Source organism: Pelophylax lessonae, assembly GCF_965119305.1.
Source record: "Pelophylax lessonae genome assembly, chromosome: 13".
Lineage (NCBI taxonomy): Eukaryota > Metazoa > Chordata > Amphibia > Anura > Ranidae > Pelophylax > Pelophylax lessonae.
The window spans coordinates 198,764,314-198,789,018 of NC_138780.1; the positions used below are offsets into that span (position 1 = coordinate 198,764,314).

At 46.2% G+C, this 24,705-nt stretch overlaps 1 protein-coding gene across 1 annotated transcript in view; it reads right to left on the minus strand.

Annotated features, from left to right (window-relative positions):
• Window positions 1-24,705, minus strand: part of MIA2 (MIA SH3 domain ER export factor 2) — a 127,965-nt gene that overhangs the window by 15,359 nt on the left and 87,901 nt on the right. Inside the window, 8 exon segments of the mRNA XM_082275861.1 lie at window positions 449-527; window positions 529-572; window positions 9,201-9,230; window positions 14,932-15,011; window positions 16,440-16,507; window positions 21,222-21,257; window positions 21,524-21,584; window positions 21,666-21,767. Coding sequence (XP_082131987.1) covers window positions 449-527; window positions 529-572; window positions 9,201-9,230; window positions 14,932-15,011; window positions 16,440-16,507; window positions 21,222-21,257; window positions 21,524-21,584; window positions 21,666-21,767 — 500 coding nt within the window.

A 24,705-nucleotide genomic window follows, 5' to 3' on the forward strand; every position in this document is an offset into this window, starting at 1 on the left:
GGGGAAAGAGAGAGGGGAAAGAGAGAGGGGAAAGAGAGAGAGAGGGGGGAAAAGGGAGAGGAGGGGGGGGAAAGAGAGAGAGGGGAAAGAGAGAGAGGGGGGAAGAGCGCGCGAAGAGAGCGCGCTAGAGAGAGAATCAAGAGAGCGCGCTAGAGAGAGAGATCAAGAGAGCGCGCTAGAGAGAGCGAGAGCGCGCTAGAGAGAGATCGAGAGCGCGCTAGAGAGAGATCGAGAGCGCGCTAGAGAGAGATCAAGAGAGCGCGCTAGAGAGAGATCAAGAGAGCGCGCTAGAGAGAGATCAAGAGAGCGCAACAGCGCAAGAGAGAGAGCACGAGAGTGAGAGCAAAAGAGCGTGCGTGAGAGAGAGCGAGAGCACAAGAGCATGAGAGCGAGATGTTCTTTATCTTCATGTACCCAGGTTGGATATAAATTCTGTTGACCTCCATACCTCTTTCACCTGCAGCCAGCATGGGGGAGAGCCTAAGGGGTCCTTCCAGAAGTGGGGGAGGGGAGAGGAAAGCCCGATTTCTCCGGTACGCGGTTTATTGGAGACAATCCATATGGTGAGTTCTCTGGAAATATTGAGAGACGAGAAATTGAAGAACCTCTGACTACAAAGTACGCTATCATTTCCATCATGGCTCAGTTGTTGTGAATGAGAATTGGAAATTTCATGGAAAAGACACAAAACTGCGCACAACGCTGAATGGCAAATAAAATTCACAAGACGACTAATGTAATAGGCTCCGAATGAATGGATGATGATAATGCTGAACATATGAGGGGGGGGGTAATATTTTACAGCGCACAGGTAACTTCTTGTCCAGTAAATCAAACTTTTACTGCTGTTTTGTATGTTACTATTCCCCAAAATGGCGGCTCACAAACAGCAATATGCGGAAAGGCCAAATCATACAAACATCTAAATTCCTGTACAGGTGCCAGGATCTTTCTATATATCAGAGAACGTTATATCTTGGATCCAATGCAGCTTTTCATTTCAGGTGAACTTAATTTAAGTGTCATCGTACAAAAGATCGAATCATTTAATTATAGGAGGAGTCCAGTGGGCGGAGTTCCTAATTTTTTTTTTTTTTGAGAAACTGCAGTAAAAAGATCTCCTTACCCCAATTCCTGGCCTTTTATTTCCTTTGCAAATTCCCACTTCACCTGTTAGATTGCCTAGAATATAACAATCCAGCAGGGATGGTGGGAACTCCTCATAATGGGCACAGCAGGTGGTACAGACCCGGGAACTCAGGGTAAAAATCTAATGAGGAGAGTCTTTAGAATATCACTATTGTGAAATATATTGCATTCTAAAAACTGTAATAGTTGAAACAATTGTGTTTATTATATGAAATATTTTTTTTTAATTCCATGATGCCTTTACCTACAATTGTTTTCTACAATTACATGCAGGCCTGGCTGTCCAGTGACACCAAATTTTCAACTGCCGCCTCCCTCCAGGGGGGATAATCGGATTGGTCGGGGGGGCGGGCCAATCCGGTCCCTCTATAAATATTCATGAGGTCGGCATGTATCGTAGCATAGTGCAGCGCTGGGAGTGCGGTGTATGATCGGTGAGATCCCGGGGCTGTCAGTGTGGATTTACTGCAGGTGTGTGGGAAGTTGGTGGACTCCGGTGACTTGCTGGAACTTATGGCGGGGAGGTGATCGGAGGAGCCGGGACAGATCGGAGAGACTGCTCGCTATGATGTATCTTCTGCTGTCGGATGATGCCTCTGTCATGTCGGATAATGCCTTAGAGGCATCATCCGACAGGCCTCTTTCTCCGGAGCCGCGCTCTTCTGAGGAGGAAGTGAAGTGGGCGGGGATCCGCTCCTGTCTAACACGCCCACCCAAAGTCTCTCTGCGTTCGGCTGTTCGTGCGGCACATGCGCAGTAGCGCATTTCCACGGACACAGGGACGGGCGCAGGGACACTTCCATTTTATTAATATATATGTATATATATATATATATATATATATATATATATATATGTGTGTATGAACAAGAGAAGATACTGCGCTAATGTCCGAATAAGCAGCCAGCACAACACAAAACAAGTATAGAGAACAATATGTGCAGCACTAATGGATGATTACCCATACGGTATCCAATAATTAATCCTAATAACCATGTGTAAATTTCATAAATTAAATAATCAAATATTAGATCAATGTGAAAATAAAGAAAAGTCTAAAAAATATCCGTGTAAAAATGAAAACCTGAATAACTTCAGTAAAAGTGATACAACAAAATAGTGCCACAACACATCACAATGAAAGTGACATTTATGTGAAAAAGGTGCAAAAAATGTAAGTTCATATATAAATCCCAATCATTGTATATAAAACGGATCTTCAAAATGTGCTTCACACAATGGGTACTGAATGAAAACCCACAACCAAAAATTGTTGTGAAGAAATCCACCACCAACATACAGAGAGACTCACAAAGTGGACCCAGTTTGGTGGACGCCTAATCCGTCCACTTGCTCCGGTAAGTCTCTGTATGTTGGTGGTGGATTTCTTCACAATACCTTTTGGTCGTTGCGATTCATTGTGATGTGTTGTGGCACGATTTTCTTGTATCACTTTTACTGAAGTTATTCAGGTTTTAAATTTTACACGGATATTTTTTAAGACTTTTCTTTATTTTCACATTGATCCAACATTTGATTAATTTCATATATGAAATTTGGTTATTAGGATTCAGTAATGGCTACCGTATGGGTAATCATCCATTAACGCTGCACATATTGTTATATATTATATACACAATATATACACTGCTCAAACAAAATTAAAGGAACACTGAAACACATCAGATCGCAATTGAGAAAAATCTCATGCTGGACATCTATACTGGTATGGATTGGGTAATGTGTTAGGATCTATACTGGTATGGACTGGGTAATGTGTTAGGATCTATACTGGTATGGATTGGGTAATGTGTTAGGATCTATACTGGTATGGATTGGGTAATGTGTTAGGATCTATACTGGTATGGACAGGGTAATGTGTTAGGATCTATACTGGTATGGACTGGGTAATGTGTTAGGATCTATACTGGTATGGACTGGGTAATGTGTTAGGATCTATACTGGTGTGGACTGGGTAATGTGTTAGGATCTATACTGGTGTGGACTGGGTAATGCGTGAGGATCTATACTGGTATGGACTGGGTAATGTGTTAGGGTCTATACTGGTGTGGACTGGGTATTGCATTAGGGTCTATACTGGTATGGACTGGGTAATGCGTTAGGATCTATACTGGTATGGACTGGGTAATACGTGAGGATCTATACTGGTATGGACTGGGTAATGCTTTGGGATCTATACTGGTATGGACTGGGTAATGCGTTGGGATCTATACTGGTATGGACTGGGTAATGCGTTGGGATCTATACTGGTATGGACTGGGTAATGCGTTGGGATCTATACTGGTATGGACTGGGTAATGCGTTGGGATCTATACTGGTATGGACTGGGTAATGCGTTGGGATCTATACTGGTATGGACTGGGTAATACGTGAGGATCTATACTGGTATGGACTGGGTAATGCGTGAGGATCTATACTGGTATGGACTGGGTAATGGGTTAGGATCTATACTGGTATGGACTGGGTAATGTGCTAGGATCTATACTGGTATGGACTGGGTAATATGCTAGGATCTATACTGGGATGGACTGGGTAATGTGTTGGGATCTATACTGATATGGACTGGGTAATGTCTTAGGATCTATACTGGTATGGACTGGGTAATGTGTTAGGAAGGAAAGGATGCCACATCATTCGATGGAAATTAAAATTATCACCCTACAGAGGGCTGAATTCAAAGACACCCGAAAATCAAAGTGAAAAAATGATGCAGCAGGCGAGTCTATTTTGCTGAAATTTCATTGCAGCAACTCGGAATGGTCCTCAGTAGTTTGTATGCATGTCTGACAACGTCCGGCATGCTCCTATTGAGACGACAGATGGTGTCCTGGGGCATTTGCTCCCAGACCTGGACCAGGGCATCACTGAGCTTCTGAACAGACTGAGGTGCAATCTGGCGCCTGATGGACCGAAACATAATGTCCCAGAGGTGTTCTATTGGATTTACATCAGGCAAGCGTGGCAGCCATTCAATGGTATCAATTCCGTTATCCTCCAGGAACTGGCTGCATACTCAGCACATGAGGCCGGGCATTGTTGTGCACCAGGAGGAACCCAGGACCCACTGCACCAGCGTAGGGTCTGACAATGGGTCCAAGGATTTCATCCAAATACCTAATGGCAGTCAGGGTGCCATTGTCTAGCCTGAAGAGGTCTGTGTGTCCCTCCATAGATTTGCCTCCCCAAAACCATCACTGACCACCACCAAACCGGTCATGCTGAACAATGTTACAGGCAGAATAATGTTCTCCACACCTTCTCACGTCTGTCACATGTGTTCAGGGTGAACCTGCTCTCATCTGTGAAAAGCACAGGGTGCCAGTGGTGGAGCTGCCAATTCTGGTGTTCAATGGCAATTGCCAATAAAGCTGCACAGTACCAGGCAGTGAGCACAGGGCCCACTAAAGGACGTTGGGCCCTCAGGCCACCCTCATGAAGTCTGTTTCTGATTGTTTGGTCAGAGACATTCACACCAGTGTCCTGCTGGAGGTCATTTTGTAGGGCTCTGGCAGTGCTCATCCTGTTCCTCCTTACACAAGGAGCAGATACCGGTCCTGCTGATGGGTTAAGGACCTTCTATGGCCCTGTCCAGCTCTCCTAGAGTAACTGCCTGTCTCCTGGAATCTCCTCCATGCTCTTGAGACTGTGCTGGGGGACACAGCAAACCTTCTGGCAATGGCACGTATTGATGTGCCGTCCTGGAGGAATTGGACTGCCTGTGCAACCTCTATAGGGTCCAGGTATCACCTGATGCTACCAGTAGTGACACTGACCCCCTCTATAGGGTCCAGGTATCGCCTCATACTACCAGTAGTGACACTGACCCCCTCTATAGGGTCCAGGTATCGCCTCATACTACCAGTAGTGACACTGACCCCCTCTATAGGGTCCAGGTATCGCCTCATACTACCAGTAGTGACACTGACCCTAGCCAAATGCAAAATTAGGGAAAAACAGTCAGAAAAGCTGAGTAGGGAAAGAAATGTAAGTGGCCTACTCTTATAAAACCATTCCTGTTTTGGAGGTCAACTCACTGTTGCCCATCTAGTGCCCCTGTTAATTTTCATTAACGCCAAAGCATATGAAACTGATTAACAACCCCCTCTGCTACTTAACTGACCAGATCAATATCCCAGGAGTTTGACTTGATTTTATACTCTGATTAAAAAGTGTTCCTTTAATTTTTTTGAGCAATGTATATTAATAATATATATATATATTTTTTTTTTAATTAATAAATAATAAATATAACTAAATGTAATTAAAACGTTATTAAAACGATGAAGACAGAGCCTACCCATGGCTTTCTTTAATTTATGTATCAGTGTACCTCCCTTAACAGCCAATTAGCTACCATTTTTCTGCTGCAGGTGACCAAATAAGGCTACGTTCACATCTTGGCGTTGCTATTTTCAGGTGTTTTCATGGGCGTTTTTTTACAGGCGTTTTTTGGTTGACTAGTGACCAATGGAAAAAAAAAATAAAAAAGCCTGTAATCTGCCCAAAAAGAAGCTCATGTACTTTAAGCGTTGGGCGTTTTGCTTAAAATGTCAAAACGCTCAGATGTGAACAGGGGCCATTGAAATGAATAGGATTTGTCTTGTTGGGCGTTTTTTGAGCTGATCCTAGGAGTAGAAAAACGCCCCAAAACGCCTACATGTGAACTTAGCCTCAAAGGAACCAAATTGGCTGCTATGATGACTTCTTAACTCAGAAAAGTGTTACATTAAGGCCCCATGCACACGGGACGTTTTTAACGCTGCTGTAAGCAGCGTCAGGCGTTTTCTTTTTGCAGCCTAAAAACGCCCCTCCATGTTATTCTATGGCCTCATGCACACTCAGACGTTTTTGAGCTGTAAGTGGCTTAGGCGTTTTTAGGCTGCAACAAGAACCCACCACCTGCGCGTTCTGAGGACCAGCGTTACAGCGTTAAAAACGCCTGACGCTGCTAACAGCTGAATAACTTTGCTATAACGTTGCTTAACGTGCGTTAAGCCATGTTATACGTTTTTTTTTCTTCCATTCAAAATCAATGGTTCCCTATGGGAGCCTATTGATTTGAATGGAGGTCGCACCGCAACACCGCAAGTCGGATCCGACTTGCGGGGTGACTTGCGCTGTGGGAATCTTGAGGGGGAACTCCACGCCAAAATGTGAAAAAAACGGCGTGGGGTCCCCCCCCAAGGTTCCAAACCAGGCCCTTCGGGTCTGTTATGGAATTTGAGGGTAGCCCCATGCCGAAAAAACGGCGTGGGGTCCCCCCCAAAATCCATACCAGACCCTTATCCGAGCATGCAGCCCGGCAGGCCAGGAAAGGGGAGGGGACGAGCGAGCGGCCCCACCCCCCCTGGACCACACCAGGCCACATGCCCTCAACATGGGGGGGTGTTGGTGCTTTGGGGCAGGGGGAGCTCTGCACCCCCCACCTCAAAGCACCTTGCCCCCATGTTGATGAGGACAAGGGCCTCATCCCCACAACCCTGGCCGGTGGTTGTGGGGGTCTGCAGGCAGGGGGCTCATCGGAATCTGGAAGCACCCTTTAACAAGGGGGCCCCCCAGATCCCGGACCCCCTCCCTATGTGAATGGGTATGGGGTACACTGTACCCCTACCCATTCACCCCATAAAAGGCAGTGTATGGAAATAACGACAAGAGACGTTTTGGAAAGTTTATTAAAAATCTTCATCCGACTCTTCTTGTCTTCTCCTCTCCGGGGTCTTCTCCGGGGTCTTCTGCTCTTTTGCTGTCCCCCTCTTCTTGTGTTCTTGTCTCCGGGGTCTTCTGCTGTCCCCTCTTCTGCTGTCCTCTCTTCTTTTCTTCTCCTCTCCGGTCTTCTGCTCTTTGGCTGTCGGCTGTCGGCTGTCTTCTTCCTCCGGTCCTCCTCCTCCGACGTCTCCGCTGATTATGCCTATCTCCGGTCTCTTCAGCTTATTATATAGCCATTAGGGGCGTGGCCCCGATGACGTCATCGGGAGGCCCCGCCCCCTCATGTCACAGATGACGTCATATGTGACATGAGGGGGCGGGGCCTCCCGATGACGTCATCGGGGCCACGCCCCTAATGGCTATATAATAAGCTGAAGAGACCGGAGATAGGCATAATCAGCGGAGACGTCGGAGGAGGAGGACCGGAGGAAGAAGACAGCCGACAGCCGACAGCAAAAGAGCAGAAGACCGGAGAGGAGAAGAAAAGAAGAGAGGACAGCAGAAGAGGGGACAGCAGAAGACCCCGGAGAGAAGAACACAAGAAGAGGGGGACAGCAAAAGAGCAGAAGACCCCGGAGAGGAGAAGACAAGAAGGGCGGACAGCAAAAGAGCAGAAGACCCCGGAGAAGACCCCGGAGAGGAGAAGACAAGAAGAGTCGGATGAAGATTTTTAATAAACTTTCCAAAACGTCTCTTGTCGTTATTTCCATACACTGCCTTTTATGGGGTGAATGGGTAGGGGTACAGTGTACCCCATACCCATTCACATAGGGAGGGGGTCCGGGATCTGGGGGGCCCCCTTGTTAAAGGGTGCTTCCAGATTCCGATGAGCCCCCTGCCTGCAGACCCCCACAACCACCGGCCAGGGTTGTGGGGATGAGGCCCTTGTCCTCATCAACATGGGGGCAAGGTGCTTTGAGGTGGGGGGTGCAGAGCTCCCCCTGCCCCAAAGCACCAACACCCCCCCATGTTGAGGGCATGTGGCCTGGTGTGGTCCAGGGGGGGTGGGGCCGCTCGCTCGTCCCCTCCCCTTTCCTGGCCTGCCGGGCTGCATGCTCGGATAAGGGTCTGGTATGGATTTTGGGGGGGACCCCACGCCGTTTTTTCGGCATGGGGCTACCCTCAAATTCCATAACAGACCCGAAGGGCCTGGTTTGGAACCTTGGGGGGGACCCCACGCCGTTTTTTTTCACATTTTGGCGTGGAGTTCCCCCTCAAGATTCCCACAGCGCAAGTCACCCCGCAAGTCGGATCCGACTTGCGGTGTTGCGGTGCGACCTCCATTCAAATCAATAGGCTCCCATAGGGAACCATTGATTTTAAATGGAAGAAAAAAAAACGCTGCTAAAAGCAACGTGGCAAAACGTGCAATAACGCCAATGGAAAAAGCTACTGAAAGCACGTTTTTACAGCTGCTTTTTCCGGCGTCAGAACTAACTTTGACGTACGTTTTTTCTAACGCCCCGTGTGCATGGGGCCTAAAGACGCATGTTCCTGTGATTATGGTCTATAGTCAGTGATGGCGAACCTTGGCACCCCACAGATGTTTTGGAACTAGGTTTCCCATAATGCTCAACTACACTGCAGAGTGCATGGTAGAGCTGCACGATTCTGGCCAAAATGAGAATCATGATTTTTTAGCTTGGAATAAAGATCACGATTCTCTGTGTAACAAAAAAAAATTGGGATAACTTTACTGTTACGTTTTTTTTTTTTTTTATTAATTAAAGTCTATTAATTGCGTTTGAAAGACTGCTGCGCAAATACAGTGTGACATAAAATATTATAACAATCGCCATTTTATTCTGTAGGGTCTCTGCTAAAAAAATATATAAAAATGTTTGGGGGTTCTAAGTACTTTTCTAGCAAAAAAAAAACTGATTTTAACTTGCAAGCAACAAGTGTCAGAAAAAGGTCTAGTCTTTAAGAGGTTAAACTTCCTTTCTCCCTGGCAGAGGGAAGGAAAAGATACAATGTAATCATTTTGTTTATAGTTACTGGGAGACTTTTATGCTGATAGGCGTTTGCCGGGAGGCTTGTTTTTTTTTTTTTTCCACAGCTGTTCTCTCTGCAGCTATGCAAAGAATCGAGCATATGTCAGGTTTAGATCGTCGGGGGGGAGGGGGGGTGAATCGAGATCGCGATTTTCATACGATTAATCGTGAAGCTCTAGTGCATGGGCATCATGGGAAATGTAGTTCCAAAAACATCTGGGGTGGCAAGGTTGGCCATCACTGGTCTATATGATGTCAGAGAAGACACAGACACTATGGGCTGATGGCGTATGTTCCATACAATAAGGACAACAATGTAAACATCGATACCTGGGTGGTTAATAAAGACATCTGCGTAAGCTACCAGGAGAAAAATACGACACAAGTTAAATACACCAAATGACTTTTCTCCATATAAATTAACGTTCAAAGTAACGAGGACATCACACTTACAGCTGCACAGAAAACATGTCAATTACACGGGGACAAAAATATAGTGAATGAAAACCCAAACATTTCTCTGTAGCAAGTCACAAAATTCATGCTGCAATGCCAACCAGTGATGCGGGCACCATTTTGGATCGGACTTCCTAGTTTCTTCTCCGGGGATGTTATAATCTAACGCTATGTGTGAGTAATAATCAATGGCCTTGCAAGTCATACATGGGGGAATGGGAGCAGGAAGGGTACTACAAGAACACACAAGGTGCTCTAAAGCAGTGGTCCTCAACTCCGGTCCTCAGGACCCACTAACAGGCCAGGTTTGCAAGATAACTAAATTACAGGGGATCTCATCTGCTGCTCAGTGATTGTAGTATTCTAGTCTGCATCTCCCCAAGGTAATACTTAAAATCTGGCCTGAAAGCAAACCTATACCGTACCGAACCGTTCCGACACTATACCATGCGGTACCGCAGTGGAAAAGCAAACCGGGCCAAGCAGGGCCGAGTAGAGCCGAGCCGGTACTAGCCGGTACTTGCAGTGGAAAAGTGCCATAATGGCACTTTTCCACTGCAAGTACCGGCTCGTACTGGCTCGGCTCTACTCGGCCCTGTTTGCTTTTCCACTGCTGGTACCGCATGGTATAGTGTCGGAACGGTTCGGTACGGTACGGTATAGGTTTGCTTTTCCACTAAAGTAGTACTAAAGTTAAGTGGGTGGGATAACAACGGGGTGGGTGGGATTCTCTGACCAATCAGTGGCTAGTAGTGACTGCATGCAAAGGATTGTGGGATATGGTACCAGTTTGGTACCTGTTGGAACCACAATCGAGTAGGTACTGTTTTTTCAGAGCCATACCGTACCGTACCGTTCGGTTCCATGCAGTGGAAAAGCAAACCTATACCGTACCGTACCGAACCGTTCCGACCCTATACCATGCGGTACCGCAGTGGAAAAGCACAAAAGCGTGCCGAACCGGTACGGTTCCATGCAGTGGAAAAGCGTAGTGGGCCCCGAGGACCAGGGTTGAGGACCACTGCTCTAAAGGATTCTGGCACTGCTCAGACACTGTGAATGCGGCAGACAGGGCACATGTGCTGGTCACATTATTAAACCACTTTAGCCCCGGAAGATTTGGCTGCTCAATGACCAGGCCACTTTTTTCAACTCGGCACTGCGCGACTTTAACGGACAATTGCGCGGTCATGCAACGCTGTACCCAAACCAAATTTACGTCCTTTTTTCCCCCACAAACAGAGCTTTCTTTTGGTGGTATTTGATCACCTCTGCGCTTCAAATTTTTTGCGATATTAATTAAAAAAAGAGCAAAAAAGTTTGCGAAAAATTGACATTTTCTACTTTGACTGTTAAAAAATATCCAATATATTAAATTTTTGTCATATATTTAGGCCAAAAATGTATTTAGCTACATGTCTTTGACAAAAAAATTCTCAATGAGCGTATTTTTATCCACTTTGAGACCGGAAGATTTTACCCCATTCCTGACCAGACCATTATTTGCGATTCGGCACTGCGTTACTTTAACGGACAATTGTGCGGTCGTGCGACGCTGTACCCAAATGAAATTTACGTCCTTTTTTTCCCCTCAAATATAACTTTCTTTTGGTGGTATTTGATCACCTCTGCGATTTTTAATTTTTGAAAAAAAAAAGCGACAATTTTGAAAAAAAAAAAAAAAAAACATTTTTCACATTCTGATATAGAACATTTCCCCCCCCCCCCCCCCCCCAAATTTTAAAAATCAAAATAACATTTTAGGCCAATTTGTTTTCTGCTACATATTTTTGGTAAAAAAAATAAATAAATATCGCAATAAGCATATTTTGATTGGTTTGCGCAAAAGTTATCGCGTTTACTAACTACGGGAAAGATTTATGTCATTTTTATGTTTTGTTTTTTTTTTTTTTTTACTAGTAATGGCGGCGATCTGCGATTTTTTTTGCGGGGCTGCGATGTTGCGGCGGACAGATCGGACCCCTGACTGACATTTTTGACACTTTTGGGGGGACCAGTGACATTACTACAGTAATCCGTGCTAAAAATATGCACTGTCACTGTAATAATGACACTGGCAGGGAAGGGGTTAAGACTGTTGGTGATCAAGGGGTTAAATGTGAGCCTTGTGCTTACTGACGTGTGTGGGGGGAGGGGGTTGTGTGACACAGACAGAGATCGCAGGTTGAGCTATGCTGAATCATGTGATCTCTCCCTGTCTGTCACAGAGAAGATCCGCCTGCCTTGTTTACACAAGCAGGCGGATCTTCTCACACTTCCCCCAACGATCGGGGAAGAGAGACGGTGATCGCCGCCTTTCCTCCTCCGGTGTTTAGACACAGCGGGAGCGAGCCTCCGGCGGCGCGCGCGCACCGCCAAGACAGCTAGGAGTCCAGCGACGTAGGTCTACATCGTGGGACCCAGGGGAGCCGCAGTGCCGCAGTAGCAGCACAGTGAGCGATCCTAAAGTGGTTTAAAAAAAAAAAACTAAGCGGATTGATTTGAATGACCTGTGTCAGGGAAGAACTGGCAAATATGCCAATACCCAATATGGCCGCGCTAATTCGCGCATGCGCATGGGCGTACGCAAAGCGCGCCAATTGCCAGTGTTCACTGGCCTATATATAGAGACCTCAGTGGCTATCAGAAAATGCTGGATTATCTTCAGCCTGTATCCTGTGTCTTGAGCCTTTGTTTGGATTACCAGTTACCGACCCGGCTTACCCCTGACCTGCTCTGGCTTCTATCCTGGCTCTATACCCGGCTTGCTTCTCGGACCTGCTCCTGTCTACTCCAGATTGATATCCTGTGTTTGATCCCGGCTTGATCTCGACTACTCTTCTTGTCTCTGCTCTGGACTGACCTGCTGTGTTTGACCCTCAGCCTGGCTTCTGCTTACTCTACTGCCAAGATCCACCAGCACATCCAGATTACCCTTGGCTGTTACCACCTTCTCTACCCGTGGGTGTCCTCGCATCTGGTCTCTTCAGACAGCGTCACCGCGTCTTGGGGCACAACACCCTCTGTCACCACCATCAAGGGTGCTCTGCACTTAGCCGCAAGGGGAACCCTCTGGTCACTTCAACCTCCGGTCAGGTACCTGACAACCTGACAGGTATCCGTCCAAGTTTTGTTGGTGAGATCAATTTCAATTCAATAAAAGTGGATGTGGTCGTGGGAATGTGAACCACTACAAGCTTTTTGGAAGGAAATGCATGATCTCATCACACGTTGTCACTACGTTCACCCTGGATTACACCCCTGTACAATTTCTCCTACACCATACAACCTTGCCTAAAAAAAGACCATCACAAATCACTGGCTATGCACATGGTAAATGAGGGGGAGGCTATGCATTCCTGTTCACTGGCAATCCATACGTATCCTAACGATCAGAGAATGGTTCACCAGCTTCTCTAAGATGGAGGAGATGGAAGAATTGATTCACATTTCCCAAGAAAGGTTAAAAAAAATTCAGGAATACATGGTTATGTTGGACTCAATTCAAAACCACTGGGAGCTTTCAAACTTATGTTCCTTGAATGCGTACTTTGCCACTCAACGAGGAGGAGGTTGAAGGTAGATGCTGTCTGCTTCAGTCGGGTGGATGGAATGGGGAAGTGGGCCTGACCCTGGGGGCTTATACATTTGATTCGTACCCAATCCCCTTCCCTCTCCCTTGCCTGTTCCCCCTGCCTTCATTTCCCCCCCCTTTTTTTTTTTGCTCTCTTCTTCTTTCTCTCTCTGTAGCTCCATCCCTCTTTGTCCTTATTCCTTCCTTTTTCTCAACTTCTGTACCACAGGACATGAACCCTAAACCCCCCCCCCCGAACCCTAAACCCCCCCCCCCGCTCCCCTTAGGGGCTGACTGGCAACTTTTGGCCCAGGAGGCAAGTTCAAACCAGAAACCCATGGTGCAGCAACTCGTCCCCCCTCCCATTTTCCCTCTTCCCGTCCTCCTCCTGACCCCCATTCCAGGCTAAAGCACCGCTCCAGGTACTCCATACTCACCGACCGAATACGGGTTCCCGACTTGTTCAGCAAGAGGCAGTAGGGGGGGAGCTGGGACAGTTCGATCAGGACTGTCTGGGGAAGGAGAGTCCCCAGTGGGGCATGGAACTGGCCTCTGCGTAGACACAGTTTACACCATCCATGCTGGGGGGGGGGGGGGGGTTCTGCGCTCTGTCCTTGTCCTCACCCCGCGCTCAGTAGGTCAGCAGTGGGGACATTTTACCCCTCTTCACCAGGAATCCTTTAGGCATGTCTGTGGCAAAAGTGGTGAAGCCTTTTTTACGGAGCATCAAAGTGGCCCGAGGGGGGGGGGGGGAAATTGCCCCCCTGGCCCAGTCCTCCCCTTAACCCCCCCTTATAATACACACATCTTGCAACAATCCTGTGCCTTATTTATCCCTCTCTAATGCACAGATGTGATACAAAAATACTGCTTTTGAACCTTAGTTTGTTGTTTTACCATATTGGCTATGAGGCCCCATGAAGCTATTTTCTACTAGACCCACACCGGTCATGGTTTCATAAAAAATGTATGTAATTTCTGTACTGCTTGTTTCACTTTTATTACTCTCAATAAAAATCGTTTGAGGGGACAAAAAAAAAAAAAAGTGGATGTGGTCGCTGTTCTTCACTCTCCAAAAAACTATTATGATCACTCTACGTAAAAGAGAGCCTGTTAGCTTAAAAAAATATGTGTCACCGCCCACTTTATTATTAGGTACACCTGTTCAACTGCTTGGCAACACAAATTGCTAATCAGCCAATCAAATGGCAGCAACTCAATGCATTTAGGCATCTAGACGTGGTGAAGACAACTTGCTGTAGCTCCAACCTGAGCATCAGAATGGGGAAGAAAGGGGATTTAGGTGACTTTGAACGTGGCATGGTTGTTGGTGCCAGACAGGCTGGTCTGAGTATTTCTAGGATTTTCACGCGCAACCATTTCTCAGGATTACAGAGAATGGTGGGAAAAAGAGAAAATATCCAGTGAGCGGCAGTTGTGTGGAGGAAAATGCCTTGTTGATGTCAGAGGAGAATGGGCAGATGACAGAAAGGCAGTAAAACAGTAACTCAAATAACCCCTCGTTACACCCAACGTATGCAGAATACCATCTCTGAACGCACAACACATCGAACCTTGAGGCTGGGTTAACACATATTGTGGCCGCAGGTTCGTGCCTGGGCTCCGGTGCATTCCTGTACTCCGATTCCGGTGCGATTCAGGTTTAAGTTTTAGCCTGAATTCGCACCTGAACCAGACCCAAAGACGAACCGGACCCAAAGACGAACCGGACCCATTTGTCAATCCGGACCATGGCCTTCCCTGACATGTATGAACCAACTCCATTTAAAAAAAAAAAATGCCACTAAACCCAACTGCCTATAAAGGTCTCAGTGTACATGGACAGATAAGATAACGGAGGAGAGTTCAGGGGCTGCTGGGAAAAAAAAACACCCAACTGCTCCTAAACGTCCGTTTATCAGCACCGGTGTACACAAGGCCTAAATGTGATCCATGAGGATCGCTCTCCTGGGTTACATCATAGGAAGCGGATTGCCACCACACCCCTTGTGACATCATTCAGTCATTTACCTCTCCCGATGGCTTGGATCACATCCAGGGCAAATGGGTCCTTCTCCAGAAGTTCCAGTTTATACTCCGCCTCCGTTAATCTACACGAGCAGAAGATGAAATACAAGATTAGAGAAACCCTACAAACTAAATCTCTGAAAAGCAGAAGTGTGTAAGAATTTCTTTTATTGAATATGGTAAAATGTACATTATGTCTGGGCAAAAAAAGAAAAGCCCATTGGCTACACTTCAATCCCGGACACTTTCACCCTCTTCCTGCCCAGGCCAGTTTTCAGCTTTCAGAGGGGTCACACTTTGAACGACATCTGCGCAATCATGCAACGCTGCACCCAAACTAAATTTTTATCATTTTTTTGAGACAGAGCTTTCTTTTGTTGGTATTTAACCACTTTACCACCGGAGGATTTTGCTGTCTTACGTCCAGGCCACTTTTTGCGATTTGGCACTGTGCGACTTTAACTGACAATTGCACGGTCGTGCGACGCCGTACCGAAACGAAATTTACGTCCTTTTTTTCCCCACAAACAGAGCTTTCTTTTGGTGGTATTTGATCACCTGTGCGATTTTTACTTTTTGCGCTATAAACAAAAAAAAGAGCGACAATTTTGAAAAAAATAACAATATTTTTCACATTTTTTTATATGAATTTCCCCCCCAAAAAAATTTAAAAATCAAATTTTTTTTAAATTTTTGGCCAATTTGTTTTCTGCTACATATGTAAAAAAAAAAATCACAAAAAGCTTATTTTGATTGGTTTGCGCAAAAGTTATTGCGTTTACTAACAAAGGGAAAGATTTCTGTCATTTTTGGTGTTTTTTTTTTTTTAACGCGTAATGGCGGCGATCTGCGATTTTTTTTGCGGGACTGCGACATTGCAGCGGACAGATCGGACCCTTGACTGACATTTTTTACACTTTTGGGGGTACCAGTGACATTACTGCAGTAATCAGTGCTATACATATGCACTGTTACTGTAAAAATGACACTGGCAGGGAAGGGGTTAATTTTATTGGAGAGGGAGGGGTTAATGTATGCCTGGTGCTTACTAACGTGTGGGGGGGGAGGGGACTGTGTGACACAAGGACAGATTGAGGGTTCAACTATGCTGAACCCTGCAATCTGACCCTGCCTGTCGCTTAGGAGATCCGCCCGCTTTGTTTACACAAGCGGGCGGATCTCCACACTCGATTCCCCGACGATCGGGGAAGAGCAGCGGCGATCGCCGCCACTCCTCCCCTGGCCCGACTCCCGCTGTGACTGAATACAGCGGGAGCGAGCCTCCGGCGGCGCGCGCGCCGCCAAGAAAGGGGAGTGTCTGGCGACGTAGGTCTACGTCGGCAGACGATAACGACCCACTCTGCTGCAGTAGAGCTCTAGTGAGCAGACGGCAAGTGGTTAATCACTGCTGGGTTTTTTTATTTTTTGCTAAATGAAAAAAGACCAAAAATTTATGTATGTATTTTACAGTTATACTACAAGATTCAGAGAAGGATCTGCTGAGTACTCACTTCTGTCGCAGATGTAAGGTTTCCCTCTTCACATCGCTCAAGTATCTTTCTGCTGCTCTTGCAGTGAGCTAAAAACAAACAGAAGATTGCATTAAAATTTTACACAAGGAGCTGAAATAGGCTGCAATCTTACCGCTCTCTAGTGAATGGATAGGCTGCATTCTCAGTGATGTCACCGGTCTCTAGTGAATGGATAGGCTGCATTCTCAGTGATGTCACCGCTCTCTAGTGAATGGATAGGCTGCATTCTCAGTGATGTCACCGGTCTCTAGTGAATGGATAGGCTGCATTCTCAGTGATGTCACCGCTCTCTAGTGAATGGATAGGCTGCATTTTCTGTGATGTCACCGCTCTCTAGTGAATGGATTGGCTGCATTCTCAGTGATGTCACCGCTCTCTAGTGAATGGATAGGCTGCATTTTCTGTGATGTCACCGCTCTCTAGTGAATGGATAGGCTGCATTCTCAGTGATGTCACCAGTCTCTAGTGAATGGATAGGCTGCATTCTCAGTGATGTCATCGGTCTCTAGTGAATGGATAGGCTGCATTCTCAGTGATGTCACCGGTCTCTAGTGAATGGATAGGCTGCATTCTCAGTGATGTCACCGCTCTCTAGTGAATGGATAGGCTGCATTCTCAGTGATGTCATCGGTCTCTAGTGAATGGATAGGCTGCATTCTCAGTGATGTCACCGGTCTCTAGTGAATGGATAGGCTGCATTCTCAGTGATGTCACCGCCCTCTAGTGAATGGATAGGCTGCATTCTCAGTGATGTCACCGCCCTCTAGTGAATGGAAAGTTGCATTCTCAGTGATGTCACCGCTCTCTAGTGAATGGATAGGCTGCATTCTCAGTGATGTCACCGGTCTCTAGTGAATGGATAGGCTGCATTCTCAGTGATGTCACCGGTCTCTAGTGAATGGATAGGCTGCATTCTCAGTGATGTCACCAGTCTCTAGTGAATGGATAGGCTGCATTCTCAGTGATGTCACCAGTCTCTAGTGAATGGATAGGCTGCACTCTCAGTGATGTCACCGGTCTCTAGTGAATGGATAGGCTGCATTCTCAGTGATGTCACCGGTCTCTAGTGAATGGATAGGCTGCATTCTCAGTGAGGTCACCGGTCTCTAGTGAATGGATAGGCTGCATTCTCAGTGATGTCACCGCTCTCTAGTGAATGGATAGGCTGCATTCTCAGTGAGGTCACCGGTCTCTAGTGAATGGATAGGCTGCATTCTCAGTGATGTCACCGCTCTCTAGTGAATGAATAGGCTGCATTCTTAGTGATGTCACCGATCTCTAGTGAATGGATAGGCTGCATTCTCAGTGAGGTCACTGGTCTCCAGTTAATGGATGCATTCCAAGTGGTCCAGCCCAGGACAACCCCTCCTACTACCAACAAAACAGTACCCGTGTCCCTCAACAGACTCCAAGAAAAGGATGCTGAATACAAGCATCTTATTTTCTTCCTTGGCCATTGAGGGACACAGAAAGTCTTTAAAGGAGTTGTAAAGTCAGAAGGTTTCTTTGTCTTAATGCATTCTATGCATTAAGATAAAAAAAAAAAAACTTCCGTGTGCTGCAGCTTCCCCAGCACCCCCTAATACTTATCTGAGCCCCATCTCTATCCAGCGATGTCCACGAGTCCCTTGGCTGACCCTTTCAGGTTCTTTATGAAAGATTCAATGGCTGAGAGAGAATCTCACAGCCTGAATCACAACCAGACGAAGGAAGGAAAGTTCCTTTTGGTAAACTGAAGTCGGACAGAGGGACAGAAGAACATCCATGAAGAATATCCTAATTTAGGTGAAAGAAAGAATCTCCCTTAGGGCTTGTTTACACCACCTGCTTCAACCTGCTTCAAAATATGGCATTGGAAAGGCTTATTTATAGCATTCCGGCAGCTCCGGTCACTGTAAAAATGGTCCTATTCACACGTTTGCTTTACTTCAGAGATTATACCCCATGTCACTGGTACTTCAAAGCGTCTCCAAAGCCTCCATAGAAGTCTATGACAATGATCGCTTACAGCGCCTGCAGCTTTCGAGAGGCTTTTATTTAGTATTAGCTCTGCTTTGTTTTGGAGGTACTGCAGGAATGAGATATCCCAGGATGCACTGGGAAACTAACAAGCGAAACTAGAAAGACGTCATCAGCAGTCAGATTCGGTTCCTGTGTATATATTCTGGGAGTGTCTGGTGCAGACATCACATCTGGTGTACAAAGTGGAGCAGCAGGAAGGTGAGTGGGGTCCGGATTGGAGCGGAGCAGCTAGCAGACAATGGCACACATGGTGTGCAACATGGGAACACCATAGCGGAAGGTGAGCAGAGATTGGAGAGAGAGAGAGGACTGAGCGGCAGCGGATCAGCAGAGCTGGGGGACCAGAGCAGCAGAAACTAGCATGTCACACATGGTACGCAGCATGGGAGCAATATAGCAGGAGGTGAGCCGGGACCAGAGAGGAGGATTAGCAAACTAAAGGGTCAGCAAAGCTGGAGGTTACTACTGAGTGGGGGTCAGCAGAGCCGGGGGATACTACTGAGTGGGGCATCTGCTGAAGGAAGCTTCTAATAAGCTGGGGATCTGCTGAAGGAAGCTTCTAATAAGCTGGGGATCTGCTGAAGGAAGCTTCTAATAAGCTGGGGATCTGCTGAAGGAAGCTTCTAATAAGCTGGGGATCTGCTGAAGGAAGCTTCTAATAAGCTGGGGATCTGCTGAAGGAAGCTTCTAATAAGCTGGGGATCTGCTGAAGGAAGCTTCTAATAAGCTGGGGATCTGCTGAAGGAAGCTTCTAATAAGCTGGGGATCTGCTGAAGGAAGCTTCTAATAAGCTGGGGATCTGCCGAAGGAAGCTTCTAATAAGCTGGGGATCTGCCGAAGGAAGCTTCTAATAAGCTGGGGATCTGCCGAAGGAAGGTACTAATAAGCTGGGGATCTGCCGAAGGAAGCTTCTAATAAGCTGGGGATCTGCCGAAGGAAGCTTCTAATAAGCTAAGGATCTGCTGAAGGAAGGTACTAATAAGCTGGGGATCTGCTGAAGGAAGGTACTAATAAGCTGGGGGTCTGCTGAAGGAAGCTTCTAATAAGCTGGGGATCTGCTGAAGGAAGCTTCTAATAAGCTGGGGATCTGCTGAAGGAAGGTACTAATAAGCTGGGGATCTGCTGAAGGAAGCTTCTAATAAGCTGGGGATCTGCTGAAGGAAGCTTCTAATAAGCTGGGGATCTGCTGCAGGAAGCTTCTAATAAGCTGGGGATCCGCTGAAGGAAGCTTCTAATAAGCTGGGGATCTGCCAAAGGAAGCTTCTAATAAGCTGGGGATCTGCCGAAGGAAGCTTCTAATAAGCTGGGGATCTGCCGAAGGAAGCTTCTAATAAGCTGGGGATCTGCCGAAGGAAGCTTCTAATAAGCTGGGGATCTGCCAAAGGAAGCTTCTAATAAGCTGGGGATCTGCCAAAGGAAGCTTCTAATAAGCTGGGGATCTGCCAAAGGAAGCTTCTAATAAGCTGGGGATCTGCCGAAGGAAGCTTCTAATAAGCTTGGGATCTGACGAAGGAAGCTTCTAATAAGCTGGGGATCTGCTGCAGGAAGCTTCTAATAAGCTGGGGATCTGCTGAAGGAAGCTTCTAATAAGCTGGGGATCTGCTGAAGGAAGGTACTAATAAGCTGGGGATCTGCTGAAGGAAGCTTCTAATAAGCTGGGGATCTGCTGAAGGAAGCTTCTAATAAGCTGGGGATCTGCTGAAGGAAGCTTCTAATAAGCTGGGGATCTGCTGAAGGAAGCTTCTAATAAGCTGGGGATCTGCTGAAGGAAGCTTCTAATAAGCTGGGGATCTACTGAAGGAAGCTTCTAATAAGCTGGGGATCTGCTGAAGGAAGCTTCTAATAAGCTGGGGATCTGCTGAAGGAAGGTATTAATAAGCTGGGGGGATCTGCTGAAGGAAGATACTAATAAGCTGGGGATCTGCTGAAGGAAGCTTCTAATAAGCTGGGGATCTACTGAAGGAAGCTTCTAATAAGCTGGGGATCTGCTGAAGGAAGCTTCTAATAAGCTGGGGATCTGCTGAAGGAAGGTATTAATAAGCTGGGGGGATCTGCTGAAGGAAGATACTAATAAGCTGGGGGTCTGCTGAACGAAGGTATTAATAAGCTGGGGGGATCTGCTGAAAGAAGGTACTAATAAGCTGGGGATCTGCTGAAGGAAGCTTCTAATAAGCTGGGGATCTGCTGAAGGAAGCTTCTAATAAGCTGGGGATCTGCTGAAGGAAGCTTCTAATAAGCTGGGGATCTGCTGAAGGAAGGTATTAATAAGCTGGGGGGATCTGCTGAAGGAAGATACTAATAAGCTGGGGGTCTGCTGAACGAAGGTATTAATAAGCTGGGGGGATCTGCTGAAAGAAGGTACTAATAAGCTGGGGATCTGCTGAAGGAAGCTTCTAATAAGCTGGGGATCTGCTGAAGGAAGCTTCTAATAAGCTGGGGATCTGCTGAAGGAAGCTTCTAATAAGACTTCCTAGCTTTGAGCATCGAAGGAATTACCAGACCTTCAGAACCGGAAGAGAAGACGTTTATCCTTCTAGGACACTAGAAATAAGCTGAGGCATGCTGATTGGAGGAGGGGTTATCCTGGGCTGAACTACAGTTTGCATGCTGTCCAATTCTCCTGCAGATTGCAGTATAACCTGAAGGCTAAAAACTTCCGGTGTCCCTCAGTGACAATGGAAAAAAAATAATTATAACAGATTACATTCTGTAACAAATAAAAAGAAAAATCGCACTCACCCAATTATCGTGAGCTTTCTTTTCATAGGATGTCACCTGAAGAGAACACAAATGATAGAGATTTTAGGAGAGCTCAATGGTGATGGTAGGGAGTTAGTACAGTGATCAGACATATAAAGGAGGGGTCTCCAAACTTTCTAAAGAAAGGGCCAGTTTATGGGTCCTTAAGACTTCAGGGGGGAGGGGGGGGGGGGGGGGTTGGACTGTTTTTTTTTTTTTTGGTTTGTTTTAATTTTTTGTATTACTGCATTTTTTTTGACACTCAATAAACATATCTTTCAAAAAAGCTACAAAATCCTGACCTGCGTCTGATAGGAGGAGACAGTCCGCTCCGTTTCCTCTTCCAGTTCGGTCAGACGAGTCCTGGAAAGGAAGAGACAGGGTGAGCACTGAAGGCCCAGCAGGAGGGAGAGACAATTCACCGGACACAATGCCAAGGCTTACTTGAAGGTAATGAGCTCGGTGGCGGCCATGCAGACTTTCTCATCTGCTTTATTGAGTTTGACCTCCTTCTGTAGCCGATCCTTCTCCTGTACGGTCAGCTTCCTAAAAAGAAGATGGACAGAAAGTCTTATGGCTTTCCCCCCCCCCCCCCAAGTTCCGACATAGCAAACACCCCCATCCATACTACGGCATGGAGTAGCCAAAGCCCAACCATTTAATTTGCTGTAACTTCAATGCAGAATGAGGCAGCAGGAGCCAGATTTAGAAGTCTCATCTAAAGCCATTGAAGACAATAGCGACTGTCCCCAGGGCAGCCAATAGGGGGATCCAGGCAGTACTCCTGTGCTGGGCCCTAAGCCCCAAAATCTCTCCTCTGCTTACTTCCCTTTTGAACATCCCCCTGCCTTTCTCCATGATGAACAGTGGAGGAGAGGGAGGGAGAAACATGCTGTTAAGCATCCCATCATTGGTGTGCATTATGGGGAGAGAATTTCTGGGGGAAAAGAGGAGTCTAAAGTATTCGCAGAATGCCGGAAAGGTAAGACGCCTTTTTTTTTTTTTTCTAGGGACGGGTGGGCCAGGGTCAGGATCAAGGTGGAGGACTCGAGCAGGGACTGTTGGGCTATGTGCACAGAGGCAGCTGTGGGATCAGGCAGGACTTGTCAGGTAGACTCTATAGGGCCCTATGATTTTTTTAATGGTGGTTCTGACCATTCCAATCTAATCTCACTGCTAGTGAAGCATAGGAACTTCCCTTTAATCACTTCAGGTCCTCCCTATAGCAGTTTTACCGCTACAATGTGACAACTGTGCGCCAGATCACATACATACATACATACACACATATATACATACATACACATATATATATATATATGTATGTATGTGTGTGTGTGTGTGTGTGTGTGTGTGTGTGTGTGTGTGTGTGTGTGTGTGTGTGTGTGTGTGTGTGTGTGTGTGTGTGTGTGTATATATATATATATATATATATATATATATATATATATATATATATATATATATATATATATATATATATATATATATATATATATACACACATGCACACACACACTATATATATATATATATATATATATATATATATATATATATATATATATATATATATATACACACACATACATAAACATATTATATATATATATATATATATATATATATATATATACACACACACATACATATACACATTATATATATATATATATACACACACACACACACTCTCTCTCTCTCTATCTATCTATCTACACACACACATATATATATATATATATATATATATACACATACATACATACACACAAATGTGTGTGTGATCTGACACTTCTGGGTAGGTGGTGCACATGCGCATCGTTGGCGTCCTGCTTCGGCTGTGATTACACAGTGGAAGCCGATCAGTGGGTGCAGGGTATCTGATGTCCGCCGGCACCCGCCACTCATCAAGCAGAGAGGCAGAACGGCGATCTGCCTATGTAAACAAGGCCAATCACCGTTCTGACAGGAGGGAAGGAATGGAATTTGTGAGCTGTCTGCAGGTTAGACCTGGTGGGTATATGTGGCAGTTTTCTATATGAAAAACTGCCGCAATCCCTCTGTAAATTAGTTGAAGAACCCACAATAGTTTCTATTTCACTATAAAATAAAAAACTGCTGCAGGTGGCGCAGATAGACCGGAGACAATTTTATATGCTTAATGTGGTGCAGGCTGCTACCAACAATTTCCTGCACCATTATCACTAAACAGTAAGCTTAGTTGATTCCCCAGTATACTGTATATCCACTAAAGCAGTGGTCCTCAACTCCGGTCCTCGGGGCCCACTAACAGGCCAGATTTTAAGTATTACCTTGGGGAGATGCAGACTAGAATACTGCAATCACTGAGCAGCAAATGAGGTCACCTGTGATGTAATTTAGTTATCTTGCAAACCTGTTGGTGGACCCCGAGGACCGGAGTTGAGGACCATTGCCCTAAAGCAGTGGTCCTCAACTCCGGTCCTCAGGGCCCACTAACAGGCCAGATTTTAAGTATTACCTTGGGGAGATGCAGACTAGAGTACTGCAATCACTGAGCAGCAAATGATATCACCTGGGGATGTATTTCAGTTATCTTGCAAATCTGGCCTGTTAGTGGGCCCTGAGGACCAGGGTTGAGGACCACTGCCCTAAAGGATGCTATAAGCAAATATTTGGAATTTTGCAGAGAAAAGCAGGGACTGACTGGCAAGGGATCACTTTGGAGCAGTTAAAAAACGATATCGGTTTTTCGTTGTCGATACCGATATTTTGGCCAAAGTGCCGATATTTTTGTACATTACATTTTTTTTTTTTTTTTGGACAAGTACTCTTGTGCAGGGATCTGGGGGTCTAAAAGACCCCAAACCCCTCCTCTGCACTTAAAAGCATTAAAAAAACGCCAAGTTTGGCTCTTTTAAATGCTGTAATTTTTTTGAATTTGGCGCCGAGTACCCGGAAGTGATGTCATGGCATCACTTCCGGGTTTTTAACATGGAGACCCGCTCAGAGCCGAATGTGGCTTTGATCGGGTCTTCGCTTCGGCGGCAGTGCAGGCTGGTTGCCTGGGTCTCCCGGTGGGACGGGAGACCCGGGCAAGCCGCAGAAGGCGGCGGGAGGGGACGCTCCTTGTAATGACAGCTGGGCGGCTTCTCAGCCGCATCGGTTGTCATTACAAGACAGCCGACTGTAGGCTATGGACGCTGGTACCGGGGTGATGCCTGTAGCTGCAGACATCACTCCGGTACAACACTTTCCCGAAATATCGGCAATATCGGTAACCTCAGGGGCCGATTCATTGGGGAAAGTGCAGATCGGCCATCAATATCGGTAACCTCAGGGGCCGATTCCGATATATCGGGGAAAGTGCATATCAGCCCCTGATATATATCGACTTTGACTATAATCGGTCGATTTCTAATGCAGAGGTTTGCTGGAAATATGCAAAGTTGTATATCAGCGTGCAAAGGGTTCAGTCTGAATTGTTACTCTAAAAGGAGAA